The sequence below is a fragment of the Thunnus thynnus genome, chromosome 20 (assembly GCF_963924715.1).
Source record: "Thunnus thynnus chromosome 20, fThuThy2.1, whole genome shotgun sequence".
Classification (NCBI taxonomy): domain Eukaryota; kingdom Metazoa; phylum Chordata; class Actinopteri; order Scombriformes; family Scombridae; genus Thunnus; species Thunnus thynnus.
Window position 1 is genome coordinate 20,640,654 of NC_089536.1, and position 27,156 is coordinate 20,667,809.

A 27,156-nucleotide genomic window follows, 5' to 3' on the forward strand; every position below is an offset into this window, starting at 1 on the left:
GTGTGTGTGTGTGTGTGTGTGTTTGTGTATGTGTGTTCTTCTCCTTCCATGTCTGTATATCTACTTACTTGTGTACGCCTGTGTGTGTGTGTGTTTGTTGTAACCTCTGGGTCTTCCTTGCAGGTATCTAGTGATGGAGCTGATGGATGCCAACCTCTGCCAGGTGATTCAGATGGAGCTGGACCACGAGAGGCTGTCCTACCTGCTCTACCAGATGCTGTGTGGAATCAAACACCTGCACGCTGCCGGCATCATACACAGGGTCAGTCACACACACACACACACACACACACTCACACAATAACTAAAGGTTATACTCTAAGCACACAGTCTATTCACAACTGCAGAAACTGAGAGGAATCAGGAGGAGACAAGGCTGCCAGGATAGATATGTGAATAAGATTTATCAAAATTTCCTCATTCAAAAACATGAAATAAAGTCAAATGGGAATCTTAGTTTTCATTTCATTTTCATTTACTGACACTTGTAGAAATATATTAAATCACCAGAAAACACAGCTAAACAGGTTGTTATGCATCATGAATAGGTTGCACTAACACACACACACACACACACAGGTGCTCATGTTCACCTTGAAACAACAGACACAGGATAGCACACACACACACACACACCCTGAAGCACCAACAGCAATATACAGAAGATCTTTTTTTTTTTTTTTTAAAGTACACACAAAGTCACTACAACACACACACTCACACACACATGTACGGCACTTGTCAATCACCCGCAGTGGAGGAAGCAGCAGTAGATTAGCAGAGCTCCTCTTGTTCTGCCAGCCAGAACTAATTGAGCCACAGGCGGCGCTAACCAGCCTCGCTCACGTCGACAGGGCTCGCACGCAAAGCTTTCATAAGGTGAACAGATGCAGTATGAGTCATGTATCGCCAAACATTCAGTTCCGTGCACTTTTTGGGACGCATTGTCTCTGTGATGAAAGCTTCCCAGTCCCCTCTAGATGCTGCTAACCCCTCCCTCTAGAACATGTTTCCTACCGATCAAGCCAACAGTCACATTTAGAGTTATTTACCCAAGTGCGTATGTCCAGTTTCCCAAGTAATTTTTTCAATACATGTCATATGTGTTCAACTTTTTTCTGGCTGTTTTCTTCCTGTAGATGTCAGGTGATTAACATGAAACAAGGAGGGGCATGATGCATTTTAGACAACAGTTAAATAAGCTCTCATCTCTGTTGGTATTTATTTGTTTTTAATACTGTATGAGAGTGAATGATTGTTTCTTTTGGAGGAAAACAAGCTGTGATATTCAATCCCCACTACATCAACAGCAGTGTTTCCCATATATAGAATTTATTTCGATATTTATTCCCACCCAAAAAATGTTTTTGTGCGACGTATTTGTTATTTCTTCCTCTCTAAAGTCTGTGGTGCATTCGGGAGACTTGGAAAAATGAGCTCCCTAATTGAAAGCGAGCTCTTGAATATGATGCCGCTTTCCAGTTTTGGATGTCGGAGATTTTAACACTCAATGCAACACAACACCCCCCCCCACAAATACATTTTCAACATGTGACTTTGGAGCCATTTTCCTCCGTGTGAAACGCATTTACTTCCTTCTACCATAACTGCATCACCTCAGTCTAAACCAGGTTGATATTTATCTCAGTGTTGTGTTTTCCCCGACAGGACCTGAAGCCCAGTAATATCGTGGTGAAGTCTGACTGCACACTGAAGATCCTGGACTTTGGCCTGGCCAGGACAGCCGCCACCGGCCTCCTCATGACGCCCTACGTGGTTACCCGCTATTACCGTGCCCCTGAGGTCATCCTGGGCATGGGCTACCAGGCCAACGGTGAGTGGAGGAAGCCGCTTCTTAACAGCGACTGGCCAATGTGGAGCTCCTAAGCTGCTGCCTGGCCTGCTGCATGGCCCCCCTCCCCCACCCCGGGATGTTTCGACAGCACCTCCCAAACACACACACGCGCACACTCCCACACACACACTCTCCCTGTTCCTCTAAAGGTCACACTCAGGGGGGAAGTTGGGATGTCGGGCATCGATGCTTTGTGGGAAACTTCCTGTCTGGGGACCCCAGTGCCCAGCAGGGCTTTAGCATGCGTTTGATGTTTTATTAAGAGGTTGCCTGTCCTGAGCCTAATACAGCCCGGTTCAAAAACAAACAAAAAAACACCAGTGTGAATACAGGCACTTCTGCATGCTTCAGCAGTTTCACTTGGCGCAAGATAGTCTGAAAGGAATAGGTCTACATTTAGGGAAATACACTTATTTTGAGAGTTTGTTGAGGAGATTGACACCATTGTCATGCCAGTCCACTTAGATATGAAGCTACAGCCAGCAACAGGTTAGCTTAGCTTAGCATAAAGGCTTGAAATAGGGGGAAACAGCTAGCCTGGCTCTGTCCAAAGGTTAAAAATCTGCCTACCAGACCCTTCAAAGCTGGCAGAGTTTTCTACCTTTGGACACAGTCAAGCCAGCGGTTTCCCTCTACCTCCTCTCTTTATGCTAAGCTAAGCTAACAACCTACTGGCTCTAGTTTTATATTTAGCATAGACATGTATCAATCTTCCGATATAACTCTCAGTGAGAAAGTGAATAAGCGTATTTCCCATAATGTTGAACTATTCCTTTGACAGACACGAGTTGATCTCCATTAACCTAGCGGGTACTTTCAGGTATAAAGTCGGATGCATAATAGCCAGTTGACCTAATCGTTTTGGGTTTTAAACTCCCCCTTTAGCACAGGCATCATGAGGTAAACGCATAGAAATGATGCTCCTATTCCAGCAAAACTCTCAAATGCTCTCTCACTCAAAATCATTGACCCGAATTTTTCCTGCTGACTTTTTGCATTTTATTTTTGCTTATTCTCTTCTCCCTCCTTTTATGCTGCGCATATGTAGTGGATATTTGGGCTGTGGGCTGCATTATGGCAGAAATGGTTCGCCACAAAATCCTTTTTCCAGGAAGGGATTGTATCCTTGAGCTGCTTGCAGCAGTCTGGCATTTCTTGTGAAACAAACATAGCACAAAAGAACTTTTTCGTCTCTTCAACCCATTATTTTTCATCAGACGGATCGCACTTCAACCCATTATTTTTCATCAAGCAGACTGCACAGAGACCATAACTTGAGCAACTATAGAAATTCTATTTCTCGGATTTGCCTGACACCTCGACTTGCAACCACCCGCCTCCTACAGATACACAAGCACTCACACTACTCCCTCCTCACTCACCTAAGCAGCAGCACTGTTGCTTCAGGCACCATGACAGTCACATGAAAAACCTGAAATAGAATTTAATAGCTTGCTCTTCCGTAGCTGAGAACTGAATTGCAAAAAATACCCTCATCTATCCTCCAACTGCTCTCCATATGTCTTTGTAGACTTCATAGCAGCAGTCACGGAAAAAGATGAATAGCTAGGGGTTTTTCTCCAGAATATACTGAATAAATTGGTGCTCGGTTACAGAAATATTTGCAAGACTTCTAATCTGCAATGTCCCAAATGTGGCTGTGACAAAACAACTCAAAACAGCTAATTTTTGGCCTTATAGACCAGAATATTCCAGTTTTACACATATAACAGTGAGGATCCTGAGGGTGTTAAAATGCATTTCTGCTCCTTAAAACATTTCAGAGGACCTTGAAAGTCAGTGTCTCACTTCTCAAAGCTTGAAATTCATTACTCACTGTACCTGAAGCAGAAATAATCTGAAACATCTCTCCTTTGGATAGTAATATTGCGGTTCCTACAGAAGTATGCACTTTATTTGTTTTACGCAAGCCAAAAAGCACAATCATTTTCCCTAGCCCTGTGGGACGCTGACCCAGGTTTGAGAGTGCACTCGACTGCATGCAATTCATTTTTTTGTCATGTATCACACACGTCACCTGGCACGCACATCCTGTTATTTTATGTTACCCTTTTGTTCTTTTGAGTTTCGTTTGTTTTTTCAGTCCTGCATGCTAATTCGGTGGTTGTCATTTCATTTTTCAGTTGATGTCTGGTCTGTTGGCTGCATCATGGCTGAAATGGTCCGGGGTAGTGTGTTGTTTCCAGGCACTGATCGTATCCTTAAGTTGAACCTCCATCCAAACCCCAAAGTGCAGTCTTATCTCATCCTTTGACTGACGCCTTGTTCATATCTTTGCACACAATGGGAGGCCAGAAGTCATTAATTCCAATGGAAGTATAGTGGTTTCGCTGCCACTTTGCTGTCTTTGACTAAAGACATCAAACATTATAATAATTATTAGTGTAGTTTTTCTTATTACTGCTGCTCTATTCTCATAATTTGAGAGAATACTTGCCAAGTTACTGAATGCGTTAAATTACGTTGTCATCTTCAGTGTCTGCAATCATTTCTCTCAGTGGCTGAGCAGAGGATGAATAGACCTTTTTCATAGCAGACTTTTTGAATTCTCATAGCAGGTGTAATTAATAACACCAATGATGGCTCAACAACATTTAAGTATCCCAAAAAGCAGTCAGTGACCCTGCATTCATGGATGTGGTAAACCTGACTGTAGTGCAACCATCTTTAACGCAATTAGTTACACCTGTGGTTTTCCTATGATGACACATGAAAATGTTTGCTGTAGAAAAGGTCTGTCTACCCTTTTTCCCTCTACGCCTTCTTTTTTTCTGTTTTTGTCCCTGAATGAACACACTGTAAGTTGTGTTTTATTATTATCTGGTTAATTTATTCAGCATGTACAGTTGGTTTGCATGTTTTCCTAAAACTAAAGGGTTTATTACCTGTTTTTTGTATTACTTGGGTTTCATTGATGGGCTAATTAGCATAGAGTACATTGCACAGAGGCAACATTTGTGTATCTTAACATGGTCAGTGCGTTGTAACTGTTGGCTTTATAACCTTCTGGTATGTAATGATATTTGCTTAGCACTGTAATATGCTAATGATTGACTTTGGTTAGCTAAGGTCAATGTAGCATTAGCTTTATTATTTAAAGCTTTTTATTGATTTTTACACTTTGTTGAAAGTAACAGTGCTATTTCCACACAATTTCATTAAATTTATAATATGACCGACCATAACACCGTCATGTTTTAGATTTTTAGAAAGCTTAATGAAAATATCTTGTTTGTCCGACCAAAGCTAATGAAACCGAGGTTAGCATGTAATGGTGGAACAATTTTACCCGTTCAGCCTTGCAGCCAATTTTTCCCAGTGGCCACTGGTGGTATTGCAGTGAAAAATCCCCCTCGTGGCCCAAAAAGCATTTTTGTAGACCACCATTGTAAAAGAGACGTCTGTAAAACTGTTGACAGGACACCTTGAACTGCAAACAAGGTCAATTATGACTCTTTCTATTATGAATTTTTGATCCATGGAGGTTTTATATTTGATTTAAAAAATCTGTGACATCGCCACAATGTAAAGTCTATGGGCTGAGCGGGAACTTGCAAGCAGGGCCAGTGGGAGAAACACTGCTGTGCATATTCAGTTTGCCACATAACATGGAAGCAAACCCAGAAGCTAGAAACTTTTTTGGCGTATGCGCCAGGCAAGCAATTCTTACTGGACTGAATGGGCGCCATTTTTGGCCTGTTATCCAGCTCTTAAAATACGTCCATGGCACTGATCCTCTGATTTGGCTAATGGACATTGGTGTAGTCTAAATTGACAATGACAGACGACTGGTAATAATATTGAGCATATTCCTTTTAGAATATAATCAGACTGAATTTCCATTTTGTTTCACTTAACTTTTCATTCTGACATCATGTTCATGTTAGCTGTTCTTTGGGGGTGAAAGGGTTATTTTATCTTAACCAAGATAGTGATTGCTACTTGCTACTAAGACAGTAGCAAGTGATGTATCCATCCCTGTAATTGTAAGTTCACATGGAAACTGCGGTTGCAGCTGCTAGGAGCAGTTCACTTGTTTTCGTGTGGCTATTTTTGCCATATTCTGTTGCTATTTTTCTGTACATGAAAATAATCCCGTTTAGAAAGCTCTAATTAGCGCGGTTGCATTTCCTACACCATACCTATTTGATTTGCTGAGTAAAATCAGAGACATAGCCGATTCTGAGGTCTGAAACCAGACTAGGCTTCTCCTCCTCATTGTTCATTCATTAAGGATGAATAAAGGTGTGAACAAGGCATTTCATGTGTCCTCCAGATAGATCTGTACATGTTACGTCTGTATGTATGTGTTTGTTTTTTGTCCTTGAAGAAAAAAAGTTGCATTCATATTTCAAGCATCTGGACAACTGAAGGTGAGCATCACTTGCGTCACCTAACATGCAGTTTATGTGAACTCCCAGATGTTTGAAATCATTTTTGCAACTTACTTCATAGTGTATGTATCCCACCCAGTTTATCCTAACTGACTTCCACAGGTTTGATCTATGAAAGGGATATGGCCATTGCTGCATACGTAAACTGCCAATATTTATCAGCATATCACTCTCTGGACAACTTTTCACCAAAGTTTCTGGAAACTTTCATTTATATGTCTTATTTATAAATCTTACAGTTTGCTCAATAATTGTTTCTTAACCAAAACAGAGGTGGATATATCGTGTTATATCTGAGTCTATAATCCTTAGCCATCACTTTCCACTGCAGATAACATTCTGTTGTGTCTTTTTCTGCACTCCCTTGTCCAGTAACTGCATTTGACATTTTCTTTTTCAGCAAAGTTGCTGTTAAAAAAGTATTTTAGGAACATGTCCAAGCCAGAACAATGCTGTGTAAGACATAACCACTCCGGATGGCTCCCTTTTACTATTCATCAATTTGAAATGACCCACCACAACTCTGGAATGTCCGTTCCTTTTGTCCATATCCAGCCCAGTGCTTTTCTTAATACTGTAACCTTAAGATATCGACCAGTGGAATAAGGTGATCGAGCAGTTGGGGACACCGTCTCAGGAGTTCCTAATGAAGCTCAACCAGTCAGTGAGGACCTACGTGGAGAACCGACCACGGTACGCTGGCTACAGCTTCGAGAAGCTTTTCCCCGATGTTCTGTTTCCTGCAGACTCTGAACACAACAAACTAAAAGGTAAATATGCTCTCGTCTGTCTTAATGCCATAAAAGTCTTCTTGTAAAGGCTTGTTGTAGTGCAAGAAAATATGCGTGGAGGGGCAAATTTAGAGATAAAAACATCCCCCGTATAGCATACACTTTGGGTTTGCGACCATACACACATCTGCTGACAGCAAAGCCCCAGTGACAAATCAGTTTTTCAGTGGCTGCCTTAGATTAAGCACTTATTACAGAAGCTGACACTTCAACACTGGGTTGTTTACTGTGAAGAGGAATTTACCTCGAGCGTGTCTTCGTGTGTAAATGGAGAGAAGATGACAGGAACACTCACAGCAAGCGTGGCAGAGCTGTTGTAAGATGTCGCAGGAAAAAAGTAGCTCATCCTTTTCTGTCCTCATTAATTTACAGAGGCAGGAATACGTGACAAGAATGTATCTCCCTGAAATACTCCCGTTAAATGTCTGAGAGCCCATGCTGGCAAGACTTCAGACAGCACGTGATTAAGAAAGTGGATGTCCTTGACAAACCTGAATGCAGACACAAAAACATCTGACTTTACTGCTTAAAGGGCAAGAATTAAAGGTTAGCAGTGATATGGAGCAATGTTTTTTGGAGTCAGTGCCCTTTTTTTACGTATCACGTGCACAAGCTTACGCATTCCTGCTGTCTGTTACTTGCTGTTCCACTGTGAGTTAAAGCTAGTGGTGCTAACGTGCTAACAAACTTAGCAATGCGCCAGCAAAGTCAAGGAAAAAGACTGCAAGCTGGCAATGAATGTAAACATAGAAGGATTAATTGCATGGATGCATTCAACAAGTTTTGCTGGATATATGTAATGATAAAATCAATGAACGTAAACATAACTTTGTTTACAAGAAAATCTCACAAGTTGGCATTACTTTTTTTTTTGGAAAAGTGCATTCTTGTTAATGACGTCATCTCGCACCAGCACCAATGAAACAACTGCCACTCCTCCCTTGTCCCATCTAATGAAACCGTCTTTTCCTCCCTCACCGATTCTCCACTCATTTACACTTCTGAATGGTCCCTCCCAGTATCGCGTCCTGCTCCAACATCCTGTTTCAACAGGAAATACATCACATCAAGGAAGCAAGATGCTCTCAGATGGAAGAAATTACAGAATGGAATTCTGGATGGAAGGGTGTAACAGTAATGGGTTGAAGCTAATCATTCACCATTTATTTCTCTTTTTCTTCTGCAATACCTTCTTCAGCGAGCCAGGCCAGAGACCTGCTATCCAAGATGCTGGTAATAGATGCGTCAAAACGGATCTCAGTGGACGATGCTCTCCAGCACCCTTATATCAACGTGTGGTACGACCCGACTGAAGTGGAGGCGGTAAGTATTTATTAATAATGCTTAATTCATTTTTTTTCTTTGTTTTTCATTTAAAGCCTCTGAAAACTTAGTTTCAAAGTGTTTCTCTATAACATTAAATATTCATGAATAAACAACAGGTTATTTAATCATGAATATCTAAGTGGTAATAGAGCTTTCTAGTGAAATTTGGGTAAATTAGGTAAAAAAAAAAGCTCACAATCTATTTTATAATGATTAAACACTTGCACACAAGTAAAATAACTAGAGAGGTAATGTACCCATGTCTCTTCTTGGCATCAGGACCACAAACTGAAATTCTATTGCCTCTTCTCTCTTAAGTGTTTGTGAACTGCATGCACAATGCATCTGTTTGCTCTTGGATGTCCACAGTCCTCAGAAAGTCTGGAAAAGTACAATTTTCTGAAGTTGAGACACTTTGTTTGGTGACAATCCCCCGTGCTCTCCCTGGAAACACAATGACTCAGCCAGTGCAAATTGATTCTGCCTGTGATCAGGAGAATTGAGAGATGAGACGAATCGTTGCTTTTCTTCCCTCTCCTCTCCTTTCTGGCAAGAAAGGACTCCTCAGAACCGACGGTTCAGCCTTGAAAGGGACAGATTTGTACACAGATTTTGCTCTGACACTGCACAAATGCATCAAATCTCCATCTGACACTCAGGCAGACGGATCACTCTATCTCACGGCTGGCTTTGAGGTAGTTTATTCCAGCCCAGTCTCTGCTATAAATTTGAATTTAGTAGTTTGTGGTATTTTCCTGGAAAGGATTGTGCACACCAAAGCAGAAAAATTCAGCAATAAGTGGGCTTACTGCGAGGAAGTTTTCATGCAGCAGATTTCTATCTCGTGCCATCATTAGCTGAGTCTGTAAGTTTTCAATCCAAGCTGCAGCAGCTGAATTTACTTCTTCTCTAGTTTGAGGTACCTCATCACTGAATTCACCTGCTATAGTGTTCGATCGGAATAAAAACATGCAGATTTAACTCAAAATGAGGCAGATGATTGATGACAAAACCTCAGGTATGATAGGTAGAGAGACTGTCAAACTGTCTTTGTAACTTAAAGGTTACAAGTTCTGTAAACTCCGGTATCAGCATTCACGTTTCCCACTGCAAGATATAAAACTGATATCTAGTCAGTGATTGAAAAGAGCATCAGATAACAGCCTGGTGGGTTGACAGTCCAATAACGCCATTATAACCAGCGTGATGCCGGTGTCGCTGTGATGCGTGCGGACTTGTTGCTCTATGTTTAGAATGACCATCTGTTAAGAAGACAGAAATATAGAAAACATGTGTCTGTCCGTCTTTTTTTTCCAGCCACCACCCGTGATCACAGACAAGCAGCTGGATGAGAGAGAGCACACAGTGGAGGAGTGGAAAGGTAGGAAAGATCTTCTGTTTCTGCTATTCTCTCCTCTCTTTGATAAGCTGTCATAAGGAATTAGCTTCTCGCAGTGCGTTGCATAAGGCTGGTCTATCTTCGTGCTTTTCAGCCTGTGGGGCATTTAATCTTCATTCTCAAACTGAGGGGCATGCTTTTCCTCGCATAGTCTGTCTGAATTCATAAATACACCGACGTCTGATGTATAATCCCTTAATGTTACTCTGGCACTGGAAACAACAGACGTACACGTCGCATACATGTCCAGGTTTTTTATTTTCAGCGCCTGAAATGTGACCATTAAGATGATCCGTATCCAAGTTTTGTCAGTTTTGCTCTGCTGGATGAGTGTGATTTTTAAAAAGCTGTCTGAGTTTCACAGCTGCTCACTCGTTTACCAACCTGGTCAGTCTGTGAAGCTTCATACCAAAAGAAAGACAAGGTAGGAAAAGGAGCTGTGAGTCCAGCTTTCTCTGGACAAACTCCTGTTCAGGAGACTTGACATTTGGATATGTCTTTTACTGTGACCACACACACACACACACACACACACACACACACACCAGTATTTCCATCCTCTCTCTTGCAGCTGGATGTTGTGATTAAGGCTGAACAGAAGAAGTGCGTGTCTGCTTTTTTCCTCACCATCTTGACTAAACCAAATTATTGTATCTTGTTTGTTGCAGAGTTGATATACAAAGAAGTGTTGGACTGGGAGGAAAGGACAAAGAATGGAGTCATCAGGGGACAGCCGGCGTCCATAGGTTAGTGGAGTTTTGTGTGTGTGTGTGTGTGTGTGTGTGTGTCTGTCATAGGCTACTTTCAGGGAAATTTCAGACTAAAGACCAGTTAACTGGGGACAGATTGTCCAATTGGGGACAAAAGCCATGTCCCCAATTGGTAAAACACTGATTTTTGGGTCAGTGGTTAAGGTAATGGTCAGGGTAAGTCTCCAGGAAATGAATGTAGGTCTATGTAATGTCCCCAAAGGTGACAGATGAGCTTTTACCTCTTAGAAAAGGTGAAATGATCAAGACTGTTTTGTCCAGCACACCTGTAACTGTTTACCAACAGCCTGCACTGTTTAAGTGCAACACTGCAGTTGTAATTGTGCCAGTAATTTCTCTGTCGAGGGAAAATGACTGAATTAGCACACTAGCTTATGTAGTTAGACACTCACTGGACACTTAATTAGGCACATGTACTTGTGTAATGCAATCTAATACAACAACTCTGCCGTGAATTCTACTTTGAAGAAGCTTATATAAATAATCTGTTTTTGTTGACACTGTCAGAAAGGTGATATTTCTACTTTGTTTATTGTTGAGGTCATGGTGGGTGGTGTAGTGGTGTTCTACTGAAGTGTATTATATTGAAGATGTTTATAATAGAACTAATGATTATTTCCAATTGCTTTCTTAATTAATCAATGGTTTATTCTATAAAATATCACATAATAGTGAAAAATACCTGTTATAATAGTTGCAAATTAATTAAATGAATCTGTCTATCGACTAATTGTTGCAGCTCTAGTTTATAATATTTTGTCCACACCATTTACATACATGAGGGCGTATCAGTGAGGCCTCAATAAACATTTGTAAAGTCATTTTATTAAAATAAATGTAAACCTGCATTATTTATATCCATGTTTGCTGGCTGCCTGAATTTTGCTTGGGCATTGGCAGGATTGTTTGCATGATACAAACAAAGCAGGAACCCACTCATCAAAACATTGCTCCATAGAGCTCCTACTGGTTGAAAACTCTTGTATCTTGAAGCTCAGAGTACGAGGTAATAAGTGATCACGTTTGATGGCTGAGCACAGGCCTTCTCCTGTTTCTCATAGCACAGGTGCAACAGTGAGCAGCAACCCCCAGCAGCACCACCCCTCCACGTCCTCCTCCGCCTCCGCCAGCGACGTCTCCTCCATGTCAACTGACCTGACCCTGACTGACACCGACAGCAGCCTGGAGACAGCCAGCGCTGCCGCTGCTGCTGTCGCCGCCGCCGCCGCCGCCGCTGCCGCTGCTACAGCAACCGGCCCCCTGGGCTGCTGCAGATGACTATCATCTACACCTCCTCCTGGTCCTGGTCCTGATCCTGGACTGGGCCTCACCCCCCAGGTCACATCCAAGACCACAAGCCCAACACTGGCTCCTGGCCCCGCCCCCTGCATTTGCCTCCTCCCACCTCCTGTCTGTGCTTGTCTTCAGTAGTGTAGCGTTTGGCCAGCTAGCTGTTTGAGAAATATTTTGATTTCTGAAAGGACAGATCTTTTTTTATTACAGTTCTAGTCTTTTTTTAAAATTAGGATTTCTTTTTTTGTTTGAGTCCTAGCTGTAATTTATTGTGGCATTTCTTAATTTTTCAGAAACCTAAGATGATGATAAGAGAATTTTTATGATTTCACTATGTTCCGGTTTGTATTAACCGACAGTGAGAATTTAAAGAAATATCTGTAAAATGTTTTAATGTGATCTATTTTTCTGTTGAAAGTCATTTGTTTCACTTGTAAGCTACTGCTTTTACAACTTGCCATATAAATGTAGATTGAGTTTGTACAGATTTTATGGTAGATGTAGTTTTATCTTCAATACAAGTTTGCAGTGAGCCATTGAAGCATAATTTAATTGACAAATGTATGGTCTTAGTACTCCCCTATCTATTTTATCTCACATGATATGGATAATGTTTTAAATGCATATGACATATCCATTTATATGAACGGAGATCATCTAGATTTTATTTGTAAAAAGATTTTTTTTTTTGAGTCACTACTACTTCCTGCATTGTAAAATTTCAGTTTAATGAAAGCTTTATAATTTTCTCATTCTTTACTTCCTCTTCAGTCATGATATAATTTCAAAATTCTGAGATTCTCACTCACCAAATGATTCAATTTACCTTCTACATTTAAGCTATGGGATTGATAATGGCAGAGTTAGGTCCCATGAGATAACTTTGAGCATCTTGATGACTGTCTTCTGTATTTTTAAGTGCTTTAAAGTACCTCTTCCTCTTGTCTGCATCAGGCTGTGTGACTTTATGGAACTGGGCTGGTGGAATTGCGTTGGTAAAGCCAGAGGACTTGTGCGTTCTCTGCTGTGACAGTGAGGTATTGTTAACAGTTCAGGATTTAGAAATGTCTTTTTGTCGTGCTTTGGGAGGTTTTTTTTTTTTTTGAGACGTAGAGCTGTGTGAGGTTGTAAAATGGGTGACGGTGTAAGTAGAATGTGCTCCAGTCAAGTAGGGAATTGTGATATTGAGAACGCATGTGAACGTGTTGATATTTGGTGTCTTTGAGGAGGGATAGAGGTTCTGAAGCCTGATGGAACAGTGTGCAAAGATGTCTACTTCCTACTACCAGATCCTGTTATTAGTAATGTAACTAATGTACTTCTGTGAATTTGGAAATTTGAAAGTGATTTTCTAAAAGTTGGCCAAACACTTTGCATACCAGACTTGCCTGCAATTGTGAATAAAACTAAAAGAACCTAAAACTTGGCATGTTAAACAGCAGCACAAATGGACAAAAATAGAGTCAAAGAAAACAAATTCTTACTGTATGCAATAATGGTGCCCTTTTTGAGTGTTTTTGATTTTGTTTTAAAAGGAAAAGTGCCTGTTGTTTGCCATTCATTCCTGAGTATGTGGGAGGAAGTGTATTCATTCTGTGTAGGTTTTTATGGCGTCTGGGTAACAACAGTAGTTTCCATATCAAACCGATACTCGATGATGGGGTTGTAGTTCTCACAAATGTATTGTATATTTTTCTACTTGTTTTGATTTTGACCCTTGAGGGAGCCTGTAGTGTCTTGCAGGGTATGAAGGTGATGATGTATACGCTGGGATGCTTAAGCACGTGTTTGAGTCATTTCAGAAGAAAAGGCAGTTTTATCAAGGTCTTTCATCAAAGTAAAAAGAAGTGTTTCTTTGCAGTGACAGCAACCGAAATATAGGTTAATAACAGTTTTTCGGCTTTTCTTTGAGTACTAATTTAATGTGATTATTGTAAGAGAAGAATGAACCTTACAGTTCAACTACTGGATCAAACTAACAAATGAAATCTGCTACTGCATTTTAGTCAGTATTTTGTGGATGGTTTCGGAGAATGTTTACTATGGGAAAAGGCAGATCGATGTTTTAGTTATGAATACATTTCTAAGAGGCAGAGCCAAACAGCCACAGTGTTCCTGGTTAATTAATGTTGAGCTGGTCCAGCAACTGAGGACATGGCTAATATTATGTGACACTTAATATGTATAATGTATAATGATACAACCATAAGTTTTTCCAGTTTGAAATAGCCATGCTAGCTTATAGTTATCTTGGCAAGATGATTGAGATGGTCTGAATTTTGGCACCCAAATCACAAATAACACATGGTCTTACAGAATAAGTCACAGGAGTTGATGCCATTTATATTTTCTGTTGTATTTTTTGTGGTTAGGGAAGATTATTTCTGCCTGCTAGAAATGTTTGCATAACTAAAGCTCCTATCTGCAAAAGCAGAGTCTGGATATATTGTACTCGTCATGGATCATAAGCAGGTATTGTGGATGTTGACAGCAAAGGCATAAACATCACTGTGCTAGGATTGTCTAAATGTATAATACAGCACTGTCTAGAACCTTTCCTGGTCTTTGATGTGGATGTTTTTCTGGGAAGCTCAAAGCAAAGTTGTTAGGAAAGGTTGTCTTCAGACTGTAGCCTATGTTGTAGCTCTTTGCTGTGCTCTGTTTAGCCAATTTGATATTGTCTGCCAATAATATGTCAAGGTTCTGGATTGGGTTGCACCAGCTATTTGTACATCCTATACTAAGTTTGTGTGTAAAGTAACTACAGGCTATTTTCAAACTAGTGAAATCAGGTTGCACCATAAAAAACTAAGGGATGTCTAAGCTAGTGCTGTCCAATCAAAAGCTACTGTAGCCAGATAGTCATTGTAGCATTTGTGCAGTCATTTTTGGAGTCCAAATGATATATCAAACTTATTTACAGAAAAACTTAGTCATTTTGTTTTATTCACCTATGCACATAAATATGAGTTTAAATATGAGTTAGTAGCCATACAGTTTACTATAAGTAAGAAATATCTCATTATGCTAACCTAATCAGTGTCATTTGGTTATATCGTCAGGCTAACGTTATTGGCATATATTTTGTAATTTGTAGATTACGCTATTTTTGAGGAATGTAATTTAAAATCTTCTGAGTTTACATCATTATTGCAGCATTTTATCAAGTGTCTAGTCAGAACATCGACCATATCACCTTACCTCTTTTACCTTTCACTCTTAACTGGTAATATATTAACTAGCTCATGTTAGCTTTGTCAATTAGCAACCCAGTTAATATATTAGCAAGCTCATGTTACCTTTGTGAGTTAGCTACGCAGTTAACAGTTGTTATATTAGCAAGCTAACGTTAGCTTCGCAAAACAGTTAACCTGGCAATTAATGAGTGTAAATATTCAGTAACAACTAATCTATTACAACTAGTTTGTGTGGTGCAACCCTTTTTGATTAAATGATACACAAATCTAAGTTTGAATTCACGAACAGCTGGTGCCACCGGCTCCTGCTGTCTTTTCAGCCGCCAGAATTTAAAAGGAATGGTTTGGTAATTGTTGAGCATCAAGAGTGTGCTTGTAAGGTACAGTGGTAGCAACTACAGAGCCAGTTTAGTACAGTACAAAGCAAAATTAAACCTGCAGCCAGTCATAGTAGATTCCAACAACAAAAAATTAAGATTATCCAGTAGTAAATGTGTATTAGTAAAGGGTAAAAACTAAGACTTCAGCAGTGCCACATCTGTAAGAAGGCAGCAATAGCAGGGAGAAAATCCGTGACATGTATCCATTTGTACTATTAGCCCATTTATCATATTAGCAGAAAAAAAATCAATCAGAAAAAACACTTTGTTGTTTAAAGTGCTCTTAATTTTCTTAGCCTAACAATCGGGGCTTTAATTGGAGTATTTTGTGTTTTTTCTTCTTAGGTTGTTGTTGCTTTTTTTTATTATTACTGCATCTCTCAAAACAATGTCATTCAATGTCATGTCATGATTTAAGTCGGCTTTGATGAACTACCTCACGCTGAATTTCTGCCAGTTCTTGCATATACTTGGTCGCCTGCAGAATTAGCTATCGAAGACGTGTGAATAACAGATTCCATTATTTATTTATTTGAAAGTGTACTATTTGTCGGTTTCAACAGACTTCTAGTTTTGTACATTATGTATACTTCACCTAGAAGTAAGAGAATTGTTATATGTATTTTTGTTCTTTTTTTTTTTTTTTTTTTTTTTTTTTGGTTTTGTTTTTGTTTTGTTTTTAAACTAAATGTGCAATACCTTCAGCAAACTGTGCTAGTAGTATGTGATGGGCCTAGCCTTTGTTAGCTGTCTCCTGAAGGTAAAGAAAATGTTTGGTACTGTCAATCCATGTTTTCCTTTTTTTATGAATAAGATCAATTTTTATTTCTGTGACTTGTTTATAGTCATAATGTTGCGTAATCAGTCTTACCCACCAAACAAATCTGTCAGCCGGGTTTTGATGCAGGGGCAGGAGGTTCTTTCAGTCACACATGGTTGACAGATTTTGCTTTGGGACGTGGTAAGTACAATAATGTTAAATAAACACAAAAAAGATGAGTAAATACCTACAAGAAATCATTATATGTATGGTGCTGGTTTGTAATGTTTGCTAGTGAATCCAGCCATGCAAGTAGTTTTAAGAATTCCTGGATCTGCGCGTCCCAAAAACCGCAACCAACGAAGAAGTGCACTACTAGAATACATGCACTGGGATCTGAGGATGCCACCTCTTAAAAAATACAAAAACAAAAAAACATGTACTGCAAATAAAAGAAATACACTTTGAGTTATGGTTGTATGCCTTTTCCTTACCTGAGTTGCCTTTTTTAACAATCATATTTCATTGATATCTACTAAAAAAAATTACTTGAAAGGAAAAGATCAGATTCAGATCAGATACTCCAAGAACTCAGGTTCACTAATGTCTTAGAGATGATCTTTGTCACCTTTATTCCCATACATGTCCATTCATTACAATAGTGTAAATCCATAATAAATAAGCACCATAGATGATCAGCAGAGCAGTAAGAAACATTTAGCCTGTCATGAGACATACACACAAGGAAACTAAATGTCTCTATTGAAGTCAAAGAACCTGCAATAAATTTAGACCATCGTACTGTGGACTGTCTAGAGTGGTAGTCAGAAAGCCTTGAAGGACAATTACCTTGTAAACCTGTGCAATTAAAGAAGGTAATATAACATTGGCTTTATATTTGTTTATAAAATGTAAAAAAGAAAAATACAGTCACATTGAATAACCAAAAGCACATTTTCACTTGTAATTATACTGTTTGTTGGGCCCATTAAGAAATAAGTGTTGCTTAATACACCTCTGGACATTCTTCTGATTGATGACATTTTCAAACAACATGCAACACTCACAGAACAGATATCTGCAAGTCTTCACCTTGGAAACAATTTAAGTGTTAAGATCAATTTTCAGAGTAAAAGACATCTGGTAGGAAGTACTGAACACTATCAGTGATTATATATTTTTTTCCCCTCTGGTAACCGTTAGCATTTTTTTTTATAGGTCTGGTTTCGTCAACAACACGTTACATTCACTACAAGGATACATTCTTAATTCAAAACTTCCATTCATATCACTATTCACTTTCACAAGAATTGGCACCTTCTAGGGAGATCAAGTTATTCTTAAGCAGTTTGTTGCCATAATAAAAATGAGAAAACAATGCAGCCACTGTGTGTACTATGGGCGAATATACTGTATGCACTACATCTCTGGACAAGCAAGCAACACTACATTTTTCCTATTTAAAAACACTTCCCTGAAGGCACAACCAGGAAATTCCATTGTTTCTTTGAGGGCAGTGTTCAGCTTCATGTGCCAAAATCAACATGGCTTCCAGGCAGGCCATTCAGATCTTTAGTGAGCGAACAGCTTGAGGCGGTCCAGCTTTGGTATTAACTGTGTACTGTAAATGGCCATCACCCACTGAGCCACATGTGCCATGTACTTGGCAGCACGTGCTTAGTTGAAAATGCTTGAATAATTATTGACATAGTCCCTGTTATATTATCTGTACATTAAAGGTACATTGACATCTGTGAGGATCAGAGTGACCCGAAGACTGAGGTTTGCCATCAAATGGACATGGAAACCATGTAGATGGTGACGAGAGAGGCACTGGAAGGGCCTGAGGACAAAGATTCAGAAGCAGCTATGGCAGAAGTCCCACCTCTTACTGCTTCAGTTTTGCTCCACTACAACAAGAAATTGTTTGGAAAATCTGTTCAAATCTTTTTTGTGTTACGATATATACATCTGATTCTACAGCAAAAAACGTCTGCAGTACGAATACACAACAGGAGGATAAATGCAAGTGGAGGAACCTCTGCTAAAGCTACCACTGTAGTTTAAGAGTCAGCTCAGCTTAATTACAAAAACATTATTTTCTCACCTACAACTAGTGGTATGTAGTCATGCAAATAGCTTTGGTTTTAAGATTATGAGATATCCATCGATTAGATTTCTGCCACCAGCCCCCAAAAGCTGGAGGTTATTTGAGTTTAGTTTATCGCGCTCACAGCATTAAAAACTACATTTAATAAAATCCAATTCAGCAATATCTCTTTCCAGAAACAGTAAACCTGTTACTATCTAGATAATTCACGCAATTCTTTCGTAACCTCATAACCTGGCCAAAAAACTTTATATAGGTCTATTGTACAGGTAAGTTAGAAAATTTGTTTTTTGTAATTTTGGTGAAGTGACTCAACAGTTGCAGGAATAGTTCGACATTTTGGGAAACACATCGGTTTGCTTTCCTGCCGAGAGTTAAATGTGACGGTCAATACCATGCTTTCCTGTATACTAAATATCAAGCTAACTAGAGCAAGCGGGAGGTTAGCTTATAGCCTAGCCTTGCATTAGGGCAGGACACAGGGGGAAACAGCTAGCCATGCTCTGCCCAAAGAAAATCCAACTACAAGCACCTCTAAAGCCCACTAATTGGTGTGTTGTATGTCATTAGGGGCCGAGCCCAAAAGTCTACTATACTGTAAAACAGTAAACAAAGAAATAATGTGTGAATTAGCTTTAGAAATACTGCTACACTGTTTAAAACTTTGGACAGAACCAGCTAGCTGTTTCCCCTTGCATCCAGTCTTTTGGCTAAGCTAAGCTAACTATATCCTTGCTCTTGTTTTGTATTTTGCATATGGATATGAGAGTGGCATCCAAAATGTCTAAAATGTCAAACTATTCCTTTATTTTAAGTATAGATAAAGATAAATCAGTCAGCTGTCGTTATTCCACATTGAACTCCAAAGAGTCTTACAGTTTCTGCACGAAATCCATTCACGTAATGTCCTTGTAACATAGTGGTTGTAGAAGTCAGTGCTCTCCAGTAAAGAGAATGTCAAAGAAATTACACTATGTCCCACCATTTACGCACAGGTACCTGAACTGTTAAAATACTGCCTCCACAAGACTCATCACATGGGTGTAAATCAATGTCCATTTCAAGCATGCGTAAGAGTATCACTGCACATCAAGGAAAGTCAAAACCACTCGGTGCTCAGTGGAGATGATTTCATATTTACTTCATGTGAATTTCTTCTGTCATCTAGTACAGTTCCTTCGAGTTTGTCCTGAATAAACACAAAAATGGCCTGTTTTTAAATTTTTTTTATTTTGTTCTTTTCTTGAAGGAACATCCTGCTGCACTGAGGAGGACACAAGCCCTTAAGGAACACCAAACCCCCGTAAATTTAAACCCTGATGTCAGCCACTGTTTTGGCCCCAGACAGAGGAGTGGCCGTGCTGTATCAAATGTCGCTAGTCCTCGCACCTAAGGCCAGATCTCCAAGAGTGGAAAAGAAATCCTCCATCTCCTTCTCCAGAAGCCGGTTGCGGTTCTCTGCGTCCTCCCGTGCCCGCTCAGAGTTTCGTAGTTTGATCTCCAGCATGCGTTGCTTCTTCCTTTCCTGCTCCATTTCCTGTTCCAAACGCTCCATCTGTGCACACAGAGCAGCACTGGAATCCTCCAATCTGAGAGATGCAGCACATCACAGACAGAAAACAAAGGTCAGTGACATTCACCTTGACTCTTAGCCTGTGCACATTTTTACATACTTGCACACACATTCTATCAAAGGAACAGTTGCTCACACTAAGGTCTTTGGAGGTAGATCTCTAAAACCCAGGCAAATAGAATCAAAACTATTGGCATGGTAAGATACCACTAGAGGTAACTTGGGTGAACCAATCCTTTACGAAAAGTGGAAAAAAAAAAAGAATACTTAAAAAAGGAATACAAGTCTACTGGCAGGTATGCTAACTAGCCCTCACTCCATCCAGAGAACACTTGACTTAAGAACTAATAAAGACAAAACTGCTGACTGCTGACTCCTGTCTCTGCTACACCAAACAAAAGATTTACACAATTTCTGTCTAAAGGTTTTTTTTTTTAAGTTTGTTGGTATTTTCAACTTTATTTGATGTTTAGCCGTTGACAGGCAGATAGACAGGAAACATGGGTAAAGAGAAAGGAGGATGACATGTGACATAGGTCTCCAGTCCAAATCAAACAGGGGACATTGCATTTACATGGTACAGCTCTTAGACCACCACAAGTGCCCAAGTTTTGCAGCTTTAAAATATTTCTTTACTTTTTAAAACCCTCTGTGTAGGATTTTAAAACATTTTGAATTAGTGCAGCATTACAAAAAGTCACTGGTGATTGGTTTATTTGCCATACAGAGTACTACTTAGTCTGTGAAAACAGTTGTATCATGGCTTGGAGGAGTTTTGTTTTGTAAAGTCTGAGAAAATTACCCCTGATGATGTCATCTGATTTATCTCATCTTTGCCTTAGAGATTTCAATTTCTTGACAGAAAACCTGTGTTAAAAACTGGATGTGTGGAGTTTGAAAGATGTAGACATTTAACAGGCAAGGAGATTCTAACAAAAAGAGTTGCATGATCCAGAGTTTTTGGAGGTTGGCACATCTAGCTACTGAAAGTCAAGATATCTCAGCCCACGCAAGATAGACTTTACTCTTTATTTTTTAATCTGTCTCTCACAAGTCCCCCAATCGTATGGAAGTGCAATACTAACTCACTCAAGTACCCCTTTAAAAGACTATTATCATAGTAGCTAACTTAACCAATACAGCAAAGTTGCTGGTATACAGCAGTGCTGCTAATAACAGTAAATGAGAGCATGACAGCGTTAAGTGAGAAAATTCACTCCATTGTGTATGTTTTCACAATTTTCTGTGTTTGTTAAGATATTTTTTATTATACAACAGTTAGTTCTGATAAAGAAATATGATTGGACAGAAGGCATTCTATGAGTGCTGATATAGAGTATAACAGCACTGAGACTTTTAATTATACATGTATCACTCCACTTTACAGGTGTTCTAATAACCGTTAATTACATTAAAGGTCGTTATCTATCTTAGATTGTAACAAACTTTGCATCTCAAAGATGAACATATTTCCACAAATAATATTTGAGTTAAATTATGAATGGTCGTCAGAAGAGGACGACAGGAAGGAAAGAAGCCCGGGTACTTAAGTGCAAACCTCTAGGTCTGTTCATATGACATCAGCCGACCTAGACAAATGAAGCTAACACTGTAAGACAAACAACATAGGCTTTGAACTGCTTTCAGACTTGGCTATGTCTCAAAAATATAAACAATGACATTCAGTCTGTTAAGAAGACCGAGCTGAATACATTCTTGAGGCAGTTTTATAGATCCTTCCGGACAACTAAAGGGGAGCCCTACAGCATCAGCAGCTACTTTGGGCTTTGGGCTGGTTTAAATTGGTATATCAACAAGCCTCCGGTTAGCCGTTCATGGAATTTAATGCGGGACCCAGAATTCAGATCAGCTAATAATGTTTCCAAACGTGCTGTAAAAGAGATTAGAAAGGCAGGAAATGACAAAACAACACACCATCCCCCGATTTTACCTGAAGACCAGCGCATCTTAAAATATTCTGCAACACTAAGTCAAGACAGGGGAGAATCGAGATCTCAAACCTGACTCATTCACCCTAAAACATGATGAGAATGGCGCAAAGTATTTTACCAAGACACTGAACGAAGAAACAAAAAATCATAAAAACCCACTGGAGAGAGACAGAGAAATCGGAGGGGAGCTACGTTTGAGGGGGGTAGGAAATCCCCTCTGCCTGGTAGCATCTCTCGAGAAACTGCAGCCCAAGAAGGTAACAGCTGCGACAGACAGCTTCTGATATACCGCCGTTCCCCTGGGAGTAAACCAGCTGTCGCAGATGTTACCCAGGATGTGCAAAGAGGCAGGGACACGCACGTCTTACAGCAACCACAGCCTGAGAGCCACTGCCATACAGAAACTGTCTGATTCGGGACTCAAGGCTCACGGCTACCTACGACCGAATCACAGCTGTGCTGATATTCAGTATAACAGCACAAGTCAAAATGTTTAATAAAATGAACCATGTGAACCCAGCTGGTTGCTGTTGTAGAGCAGAGTGGTTCCAAAGTGGGGACCCTTGATGGGGAGCAAATTGAACTCAGTGCCCACAAGATAATCAACACAAATATGACAAATTTTAGGAAACCCTAGACCTTAGACTTACTTTTGGATCCTGGCCTCGTACACAGTCTTCTGTTTCCTCAACTCATCTTTCAGCCCCTCTACCAGATTGCTCAGTGTTATATTTGTCCCATCTCCATCCTCAGACATGATAATGGACGGCACCCCGGCTGCCATGGCCATGTGTCCGTTCTCACTGCATGCTGCACTGCTGCTGCACAGCTCCATGGCCTCACAGCTGTCCTGCTCAGAGCTCGGGTCTGTCGTCATACCTCCATCCCTTCCTCTGTCAATCTCCCTCTGACTCTCCATCCACTCCCCTTTTTCCCCACTTTCACCCCCTGCTCCACAGATCTGGTTAGCTGAAGGCTCGCTGCTGCCAGATTCAGGAACGGAGATCTCGCAGGAGGATGTGGACCAAGGTGTGCTGGCTACACTTGGAACACTCCCCATGCTGGAAGAGGAGGTGACGTTGTCGTACGTGGACAGTCTCTGCGAGGAGCCGGTGGAGTCGCGGTCCCGGGCAGACCGCTCACCTGAAGAGGTGCGGCGGTGTCCCCTCAAGGAGGACAAACCGTTCATGAGCCAGTTACCTCCACCCCCACCTCCACCTCCACCAGAAGATACACTGGTAGTGTCTGCCACAGAACCGCCGCTGCTTTGCTTAGCTTGTGGCTGGGAACGAGGCGCTGAGGAGCTTTTGAAGGAGTATTTCCAGGAAGGCATGGTCTTGGCTTGTTTACTCGGGCTGACCACGGTGTCTCCCTTCCCTGACGGAGATCCCAGTTTTGGTCCAGGGTTTGGGTTAGGGGTCTGAGTGGGTGTGATGGCTGCACACAGTTTGGCATCTAGAGATGAGGCACTGCTGTGCAGTTCTTGGTCAGGGTTGGAGACTGGGCAGCTGTGGAGATCTTCCTCGGAGATCCAGGCTCCCAGGCTGCGATGTTGGAGCTGATGTCCCTGGACAGGGAGCTCTGTTTGGGGCACGGTGGATCCTTCCTGGTCCCTCCCTGAGTACAAACGGTTGTGTTCCCTAATGAGGATTGTCATCAGGTGCTGGACCAGAGAGGTACCTAGAAAATATGGACCAATTTGTACTTTGTCAATACTACCAAATGTAATGAGATGTTAATCAAAGTAGCATTGCTATATGGACTTTTAAGAGTGTCATGGTAGTTTGCAGTGGCTGTCGCCATGAACTCAGTGAACATCGTCCGTACCTTCCATGATGGTGACTGGGTCCTCCATCTTGGGTCGAAGGATATTTGGTCCAAATACTGTGGCGAGATTCTGGACACTCATCTTGTTCTCATAACAGTGGGACTGGACCTCATCAAGGAATCTAAGAAAAGATGCAGTGTTAAATACTAGAGCAGAAGCAGCTGTCTTTGTTGAAAATATAAAACCGATAACATTTCTGATCACTTTCAACAGTCGAAAGTAATTACCTGTCCACATCAATTAAATATCAGGAGAGGGAAAAGGTCATGTACTCACTTGCATATGTACTTGAGGAGATTGTAGTTAGGTAGAGGTAGAGTGCTAACTTGCTTTCCAAGCTCCTGGACCCCCTGATAAAAGACAGATTGTACCCACTGTTAGACACACATACAGTGCATAACACACATATACACACACCAGGTAAACTGCACACACCTCCTCCTCATCTTTGACCAAAAGCTGTGCACAGGTTAGAAAGTCTTCATATTTGGAGAAAGGAATGACAGGTTCAGGCAGCTCTCGCAGGTACAACTTCAGCAAGGATGCCACTGTGTGGACTTCTGTATTACTGTAGGAGAGTAGAGAAAAAAATGAATTAGGAAAGTTAAGGTCAGCCCCAGTTTTAACGAAACTGGAGTTGACTACTGGATTTCCTGTCATTCGAGCCTTACGGGCCCCTCCTATCTACCTGTCAAACAGAGGTTTGTCACCACAGTCGAAGGCCTCCTGCAGCTCTTTGACCAGGTTGGCCTGTCCTGGCATCCGAAAGAGACCCTCCTCATCCAAGCCTCTCTCCCTGATGAAGTCCACACACTGCTCCACCAGCAGGGGTGCCAGCCGGGGGCCGAACTTCTTCTCATACTGCACCGTGTCCTCCAAACGCTGGCCAAATATCCCTGGGGACAGATGAGGGAAGCAAATAAATCAAATATCTGTATATACATATCCACTGAAGGTAGTAGGTTATACATATCAGTTTTTTGTTGTTCCATAGTAACATGATGCAACAGTAGGCCTTTAATCTTACAACAGATAGAAAAATATTCAGTCAAACTGTCTCAATGAGCCAATCTGTAAAATGTTGTTGAGACATGCAAGTTGCCAAATGTAACTTACAGTGTGTCTGAAAGCGGTTTCATACCTTGTAACTTCAGAGCAGTTGTAAAAAGAGTACAGTACATTGCTGCACGTTACTTCCCAGTTTTTCACAATGAGGGCCCCCAATCACAGCATCACCAGCAAAACTGTTAGACTTTGTCCCACAGACACCTGATGTGTGATGATCTTTGCGAGCAGATGTATGTCTTGGTGTAGAACTTAAAGTATCTCTAGCATTTAATGGTTGAAAAGCAAATAATTCAGTGGGGAAAAGCACACTGAGAACCTGCCAATCAGCATATTGTTTCAAAGTGTCCTCAAGTGGTGGTCCAAAAAACTTTATTTTGCAGAGACCATAAACAGAAAGATGTGGAAGTACCAGAATTCCTTTTAAATCAGTAAAAAGACACAGTTTACTTGGATAATTAATTAGTGGTAATTGTTACCTGTTGATAGGCTGCAGCATTCGCAGCTGGCTGACAGCTCACAGTAATCGTAGTAATTCACAGAACAGGGGCTGCACAGCAGCAGCAAGTGTTTCTCATACATCCCAAACCCACATTTCACCAAATTAATCCATTCCGGTTCAGGCATTGGACTCCGCTGGTAGAAACAAACACAAAGTGTTGCACCACAGAAACGAGTGACAGTTGAGGGAACTGACGGAGGAGCAGCTGAGCTGACGGCGCAGATACATGTATGTGAACAGCAGACAGAGGTCAGTGTGCTGTGACTGCAGTGCTGCTGTTAATGACGGGCGACATATCTATTCTGGACCGAGAACTGAGACACAGACACCCCTACTCTGTGAATCTGAGAGGGAAGATTGAAATATGACCAAGCCAGCATGAGGTAACCCAGCAGATACTGTATTACCACGACAGCTTATATGAATGTTGCTGATTGATATGCTTCTCTCCAGCTCTGACAGACTTTTGAAAGATATTACATCTGTGAGCAGTGGTGTAGCGAGCATGTAGAGGCCCCCACCCTACCCCCTCCATCTCTGCCACAGCTGGAACACAAATGATAAAACATTTTTAAGAAAACCCTGTTTAAATACCAGAATAGTGTGACACTACACAGTGTTTAGAAATTTAGAGCCTCATTAATAATTTTTGGCCACTGCGGGTAAAACTCAAAAAGAAGCTAACAGACACACATCCCTGACAAATGATTGCCCTTTAAAGTTGACATGTGGCTAACCTAGGCTCACCGAGCTAAGCATCCATTTTCCTAAATACCCGACAATCAGAAAAATCCAGAGAATCATCACATACTTTTAGAACAGTATTGTTCTTAAATGACTTGGGTTTTTCAATGATTACTAGGTGTTAAATTTTCAGAAAGATTACACTTAGGGTGACTGTAATGATATGTGATATGCACAAACTGGGGCCATGGCTAACCATACAGTAAATATGCCATAATACCAAAACAGTGAGTTAAAAGAGGCTAAAAAGCTCAGTAGAGCAACAGTGTTGAATGATAATTCTCTGCGGGTTCCCTGGTAGGAGCAACCACTTTTCACTCATTTCACTCATTTGATTCAGTGTTAATACAGAAATGTAGAGTAGGTGTTAAAAAGGAGGACCAGAAATGGCATATTATCCCTTTCACTAAAAGGATTGGCTCTTGAAGTTCTGGGTTGTTGACAGTGCTGACACTAGAATTGCTTAACATTTTAAGTCAAATAAATACCAAATATTTGCAGGTTACAGATTCTCAAATATGATAATTTGCTGCCTTTTTTTGGTTTGTTTTGTGTTGTAATGGTCAGACAAAATAAGCAATATGAAGATATCACTTCTTCCAAATGAAACAGAATTTATGACATTGACTAAATCAAAAATTTGCTGCTGCTCTAGTAGTACCCCTGTCCTCCCTTTGCCAACAGAGCTTAACCTTGGCTGATTAAAAATGAAGACTAAAATGAGACTAGTGATGACATACACTATATCATTGGTGTGTTATTCTACATTTATCTCCCTATTAATAAACCACTCTTTTGTAATCCAACACTTTGCTGTTCAGCTGCTCTAAATGTCCCAGTTCACACCCAGGCAGGCCTGGTAATATTTCTGGACTCCTGTCAAGTACACTAACAGCCAGACCGGAGCAGACAGGATGAGAATTAACCAGAGGTTCACTGCTGCTTAGAAAAAAGACTTGAAGGAGCAGAAGAAACTCTTCTTGACTGGATCGCTACACTGCATTCACTACATTTATGCTCGTAGTTTACTACTCAACAAGCTCTAGCCAAAGAACACCTCAACAGGTGTCACCACAGGCAGACACCCCATAGAAGCACTCTGTCCTCTATTTTTGAATTTAAACCAACAGTGTACTGGAATAGATTGACAGCAAACTCTTATCACATGTCTCCAGTCAGGTACCATAGCTGGACAC

At 40.7% G+C, this 27,156-nt stretch overlaps 2 protein-coding genes across 7 annotated transcripts in view; one reads left to right on the forward strand and one right to left on the reverse strand.

Moving 5' to 3' along the window:
• mapk8b (mitogen-activated protein kinase 8b) overlaps positions 1-16,654 on the forward strand; it is a 29,346-nt gene extending 12,692 nt beyond the window's left edge. For 2 of the 3 annotated variants that reach the window (XM_067576914.1, XM_067576913.1), the window contains exons 5-12: positions 124-262; positions 1,669-1,834; positions 4,000-4,071; positions 6,858-7,040; positions 8,260-8,384; positions 9,705-9,768; positions 10,455-10,532; positions 11,623-16,654. In XM_067576914.1, coding sequence (XP_067433015.1) covers positions 124-262; positions 1,669-1,834; positions 4,000-4,071; positions 6,858-7,040; positions 8,260-8,384; positions 9,705-9,768; positions 10,455-10,532; positions 11,623-11,834 — 1,039 coding nt within the window. In that variant the 3' untranslated portion in view covers positions 11,835-16,654. Of the gene's footprint in view, positions 1-123; positions 263-1,668; positions 1,835-3,999; positions 4,072-6,857; positions 7,041-8,259; positions 8,385-9,704; positions 9,769-10,454; positions 10,533-11,617 lie in introns of all 3 variants that reach the window. The other variant, XM_067576915.1, reaches the window with a different exon arrangement.
• Positions 16,655-16,801: 147 nt separating this feature from the next.
• The window catches only part of arhgap22b (Rho GTPase activating protein 22b), a 44,099-nt gene continuing 33,744 nt past the window's right edge, over positions 16,802-27,156 (reverse strand). For all 4 annotated transcript variants that reach the window (XM_067576911.1, XM_067576910.1, XM_067576909.1 and 1 more), the window contains 6 exons: positions 24,338-24,545; positions 24,085-24,217; positions 23,926-23,999; positions 23,649-23,770; positions 22,472-23,501; positions 16,802-19,885 (listed from right to left, as the gene is read on the reverse strand). In XM_067576911.1, coding sequence (XP_067433012.1) covers positions 19,663-19,885; positions 22,472-23,501; positions 23,649-23,770; positions 23,926-23,999; positions 24,085-24,217; positions 24,338-24,545 — 1,790 coding nt within the window. In that variant the 3' untranslated portion in view covers positions 16,802-19,662. The remainder of the gene's footprint in view (positions 19,886-22,471; positions 23,502-23,648; positions 23,771-23,925; positions 24,000-24,084; positions 24,218-24,337; positions 24,546-27,156) is intronic.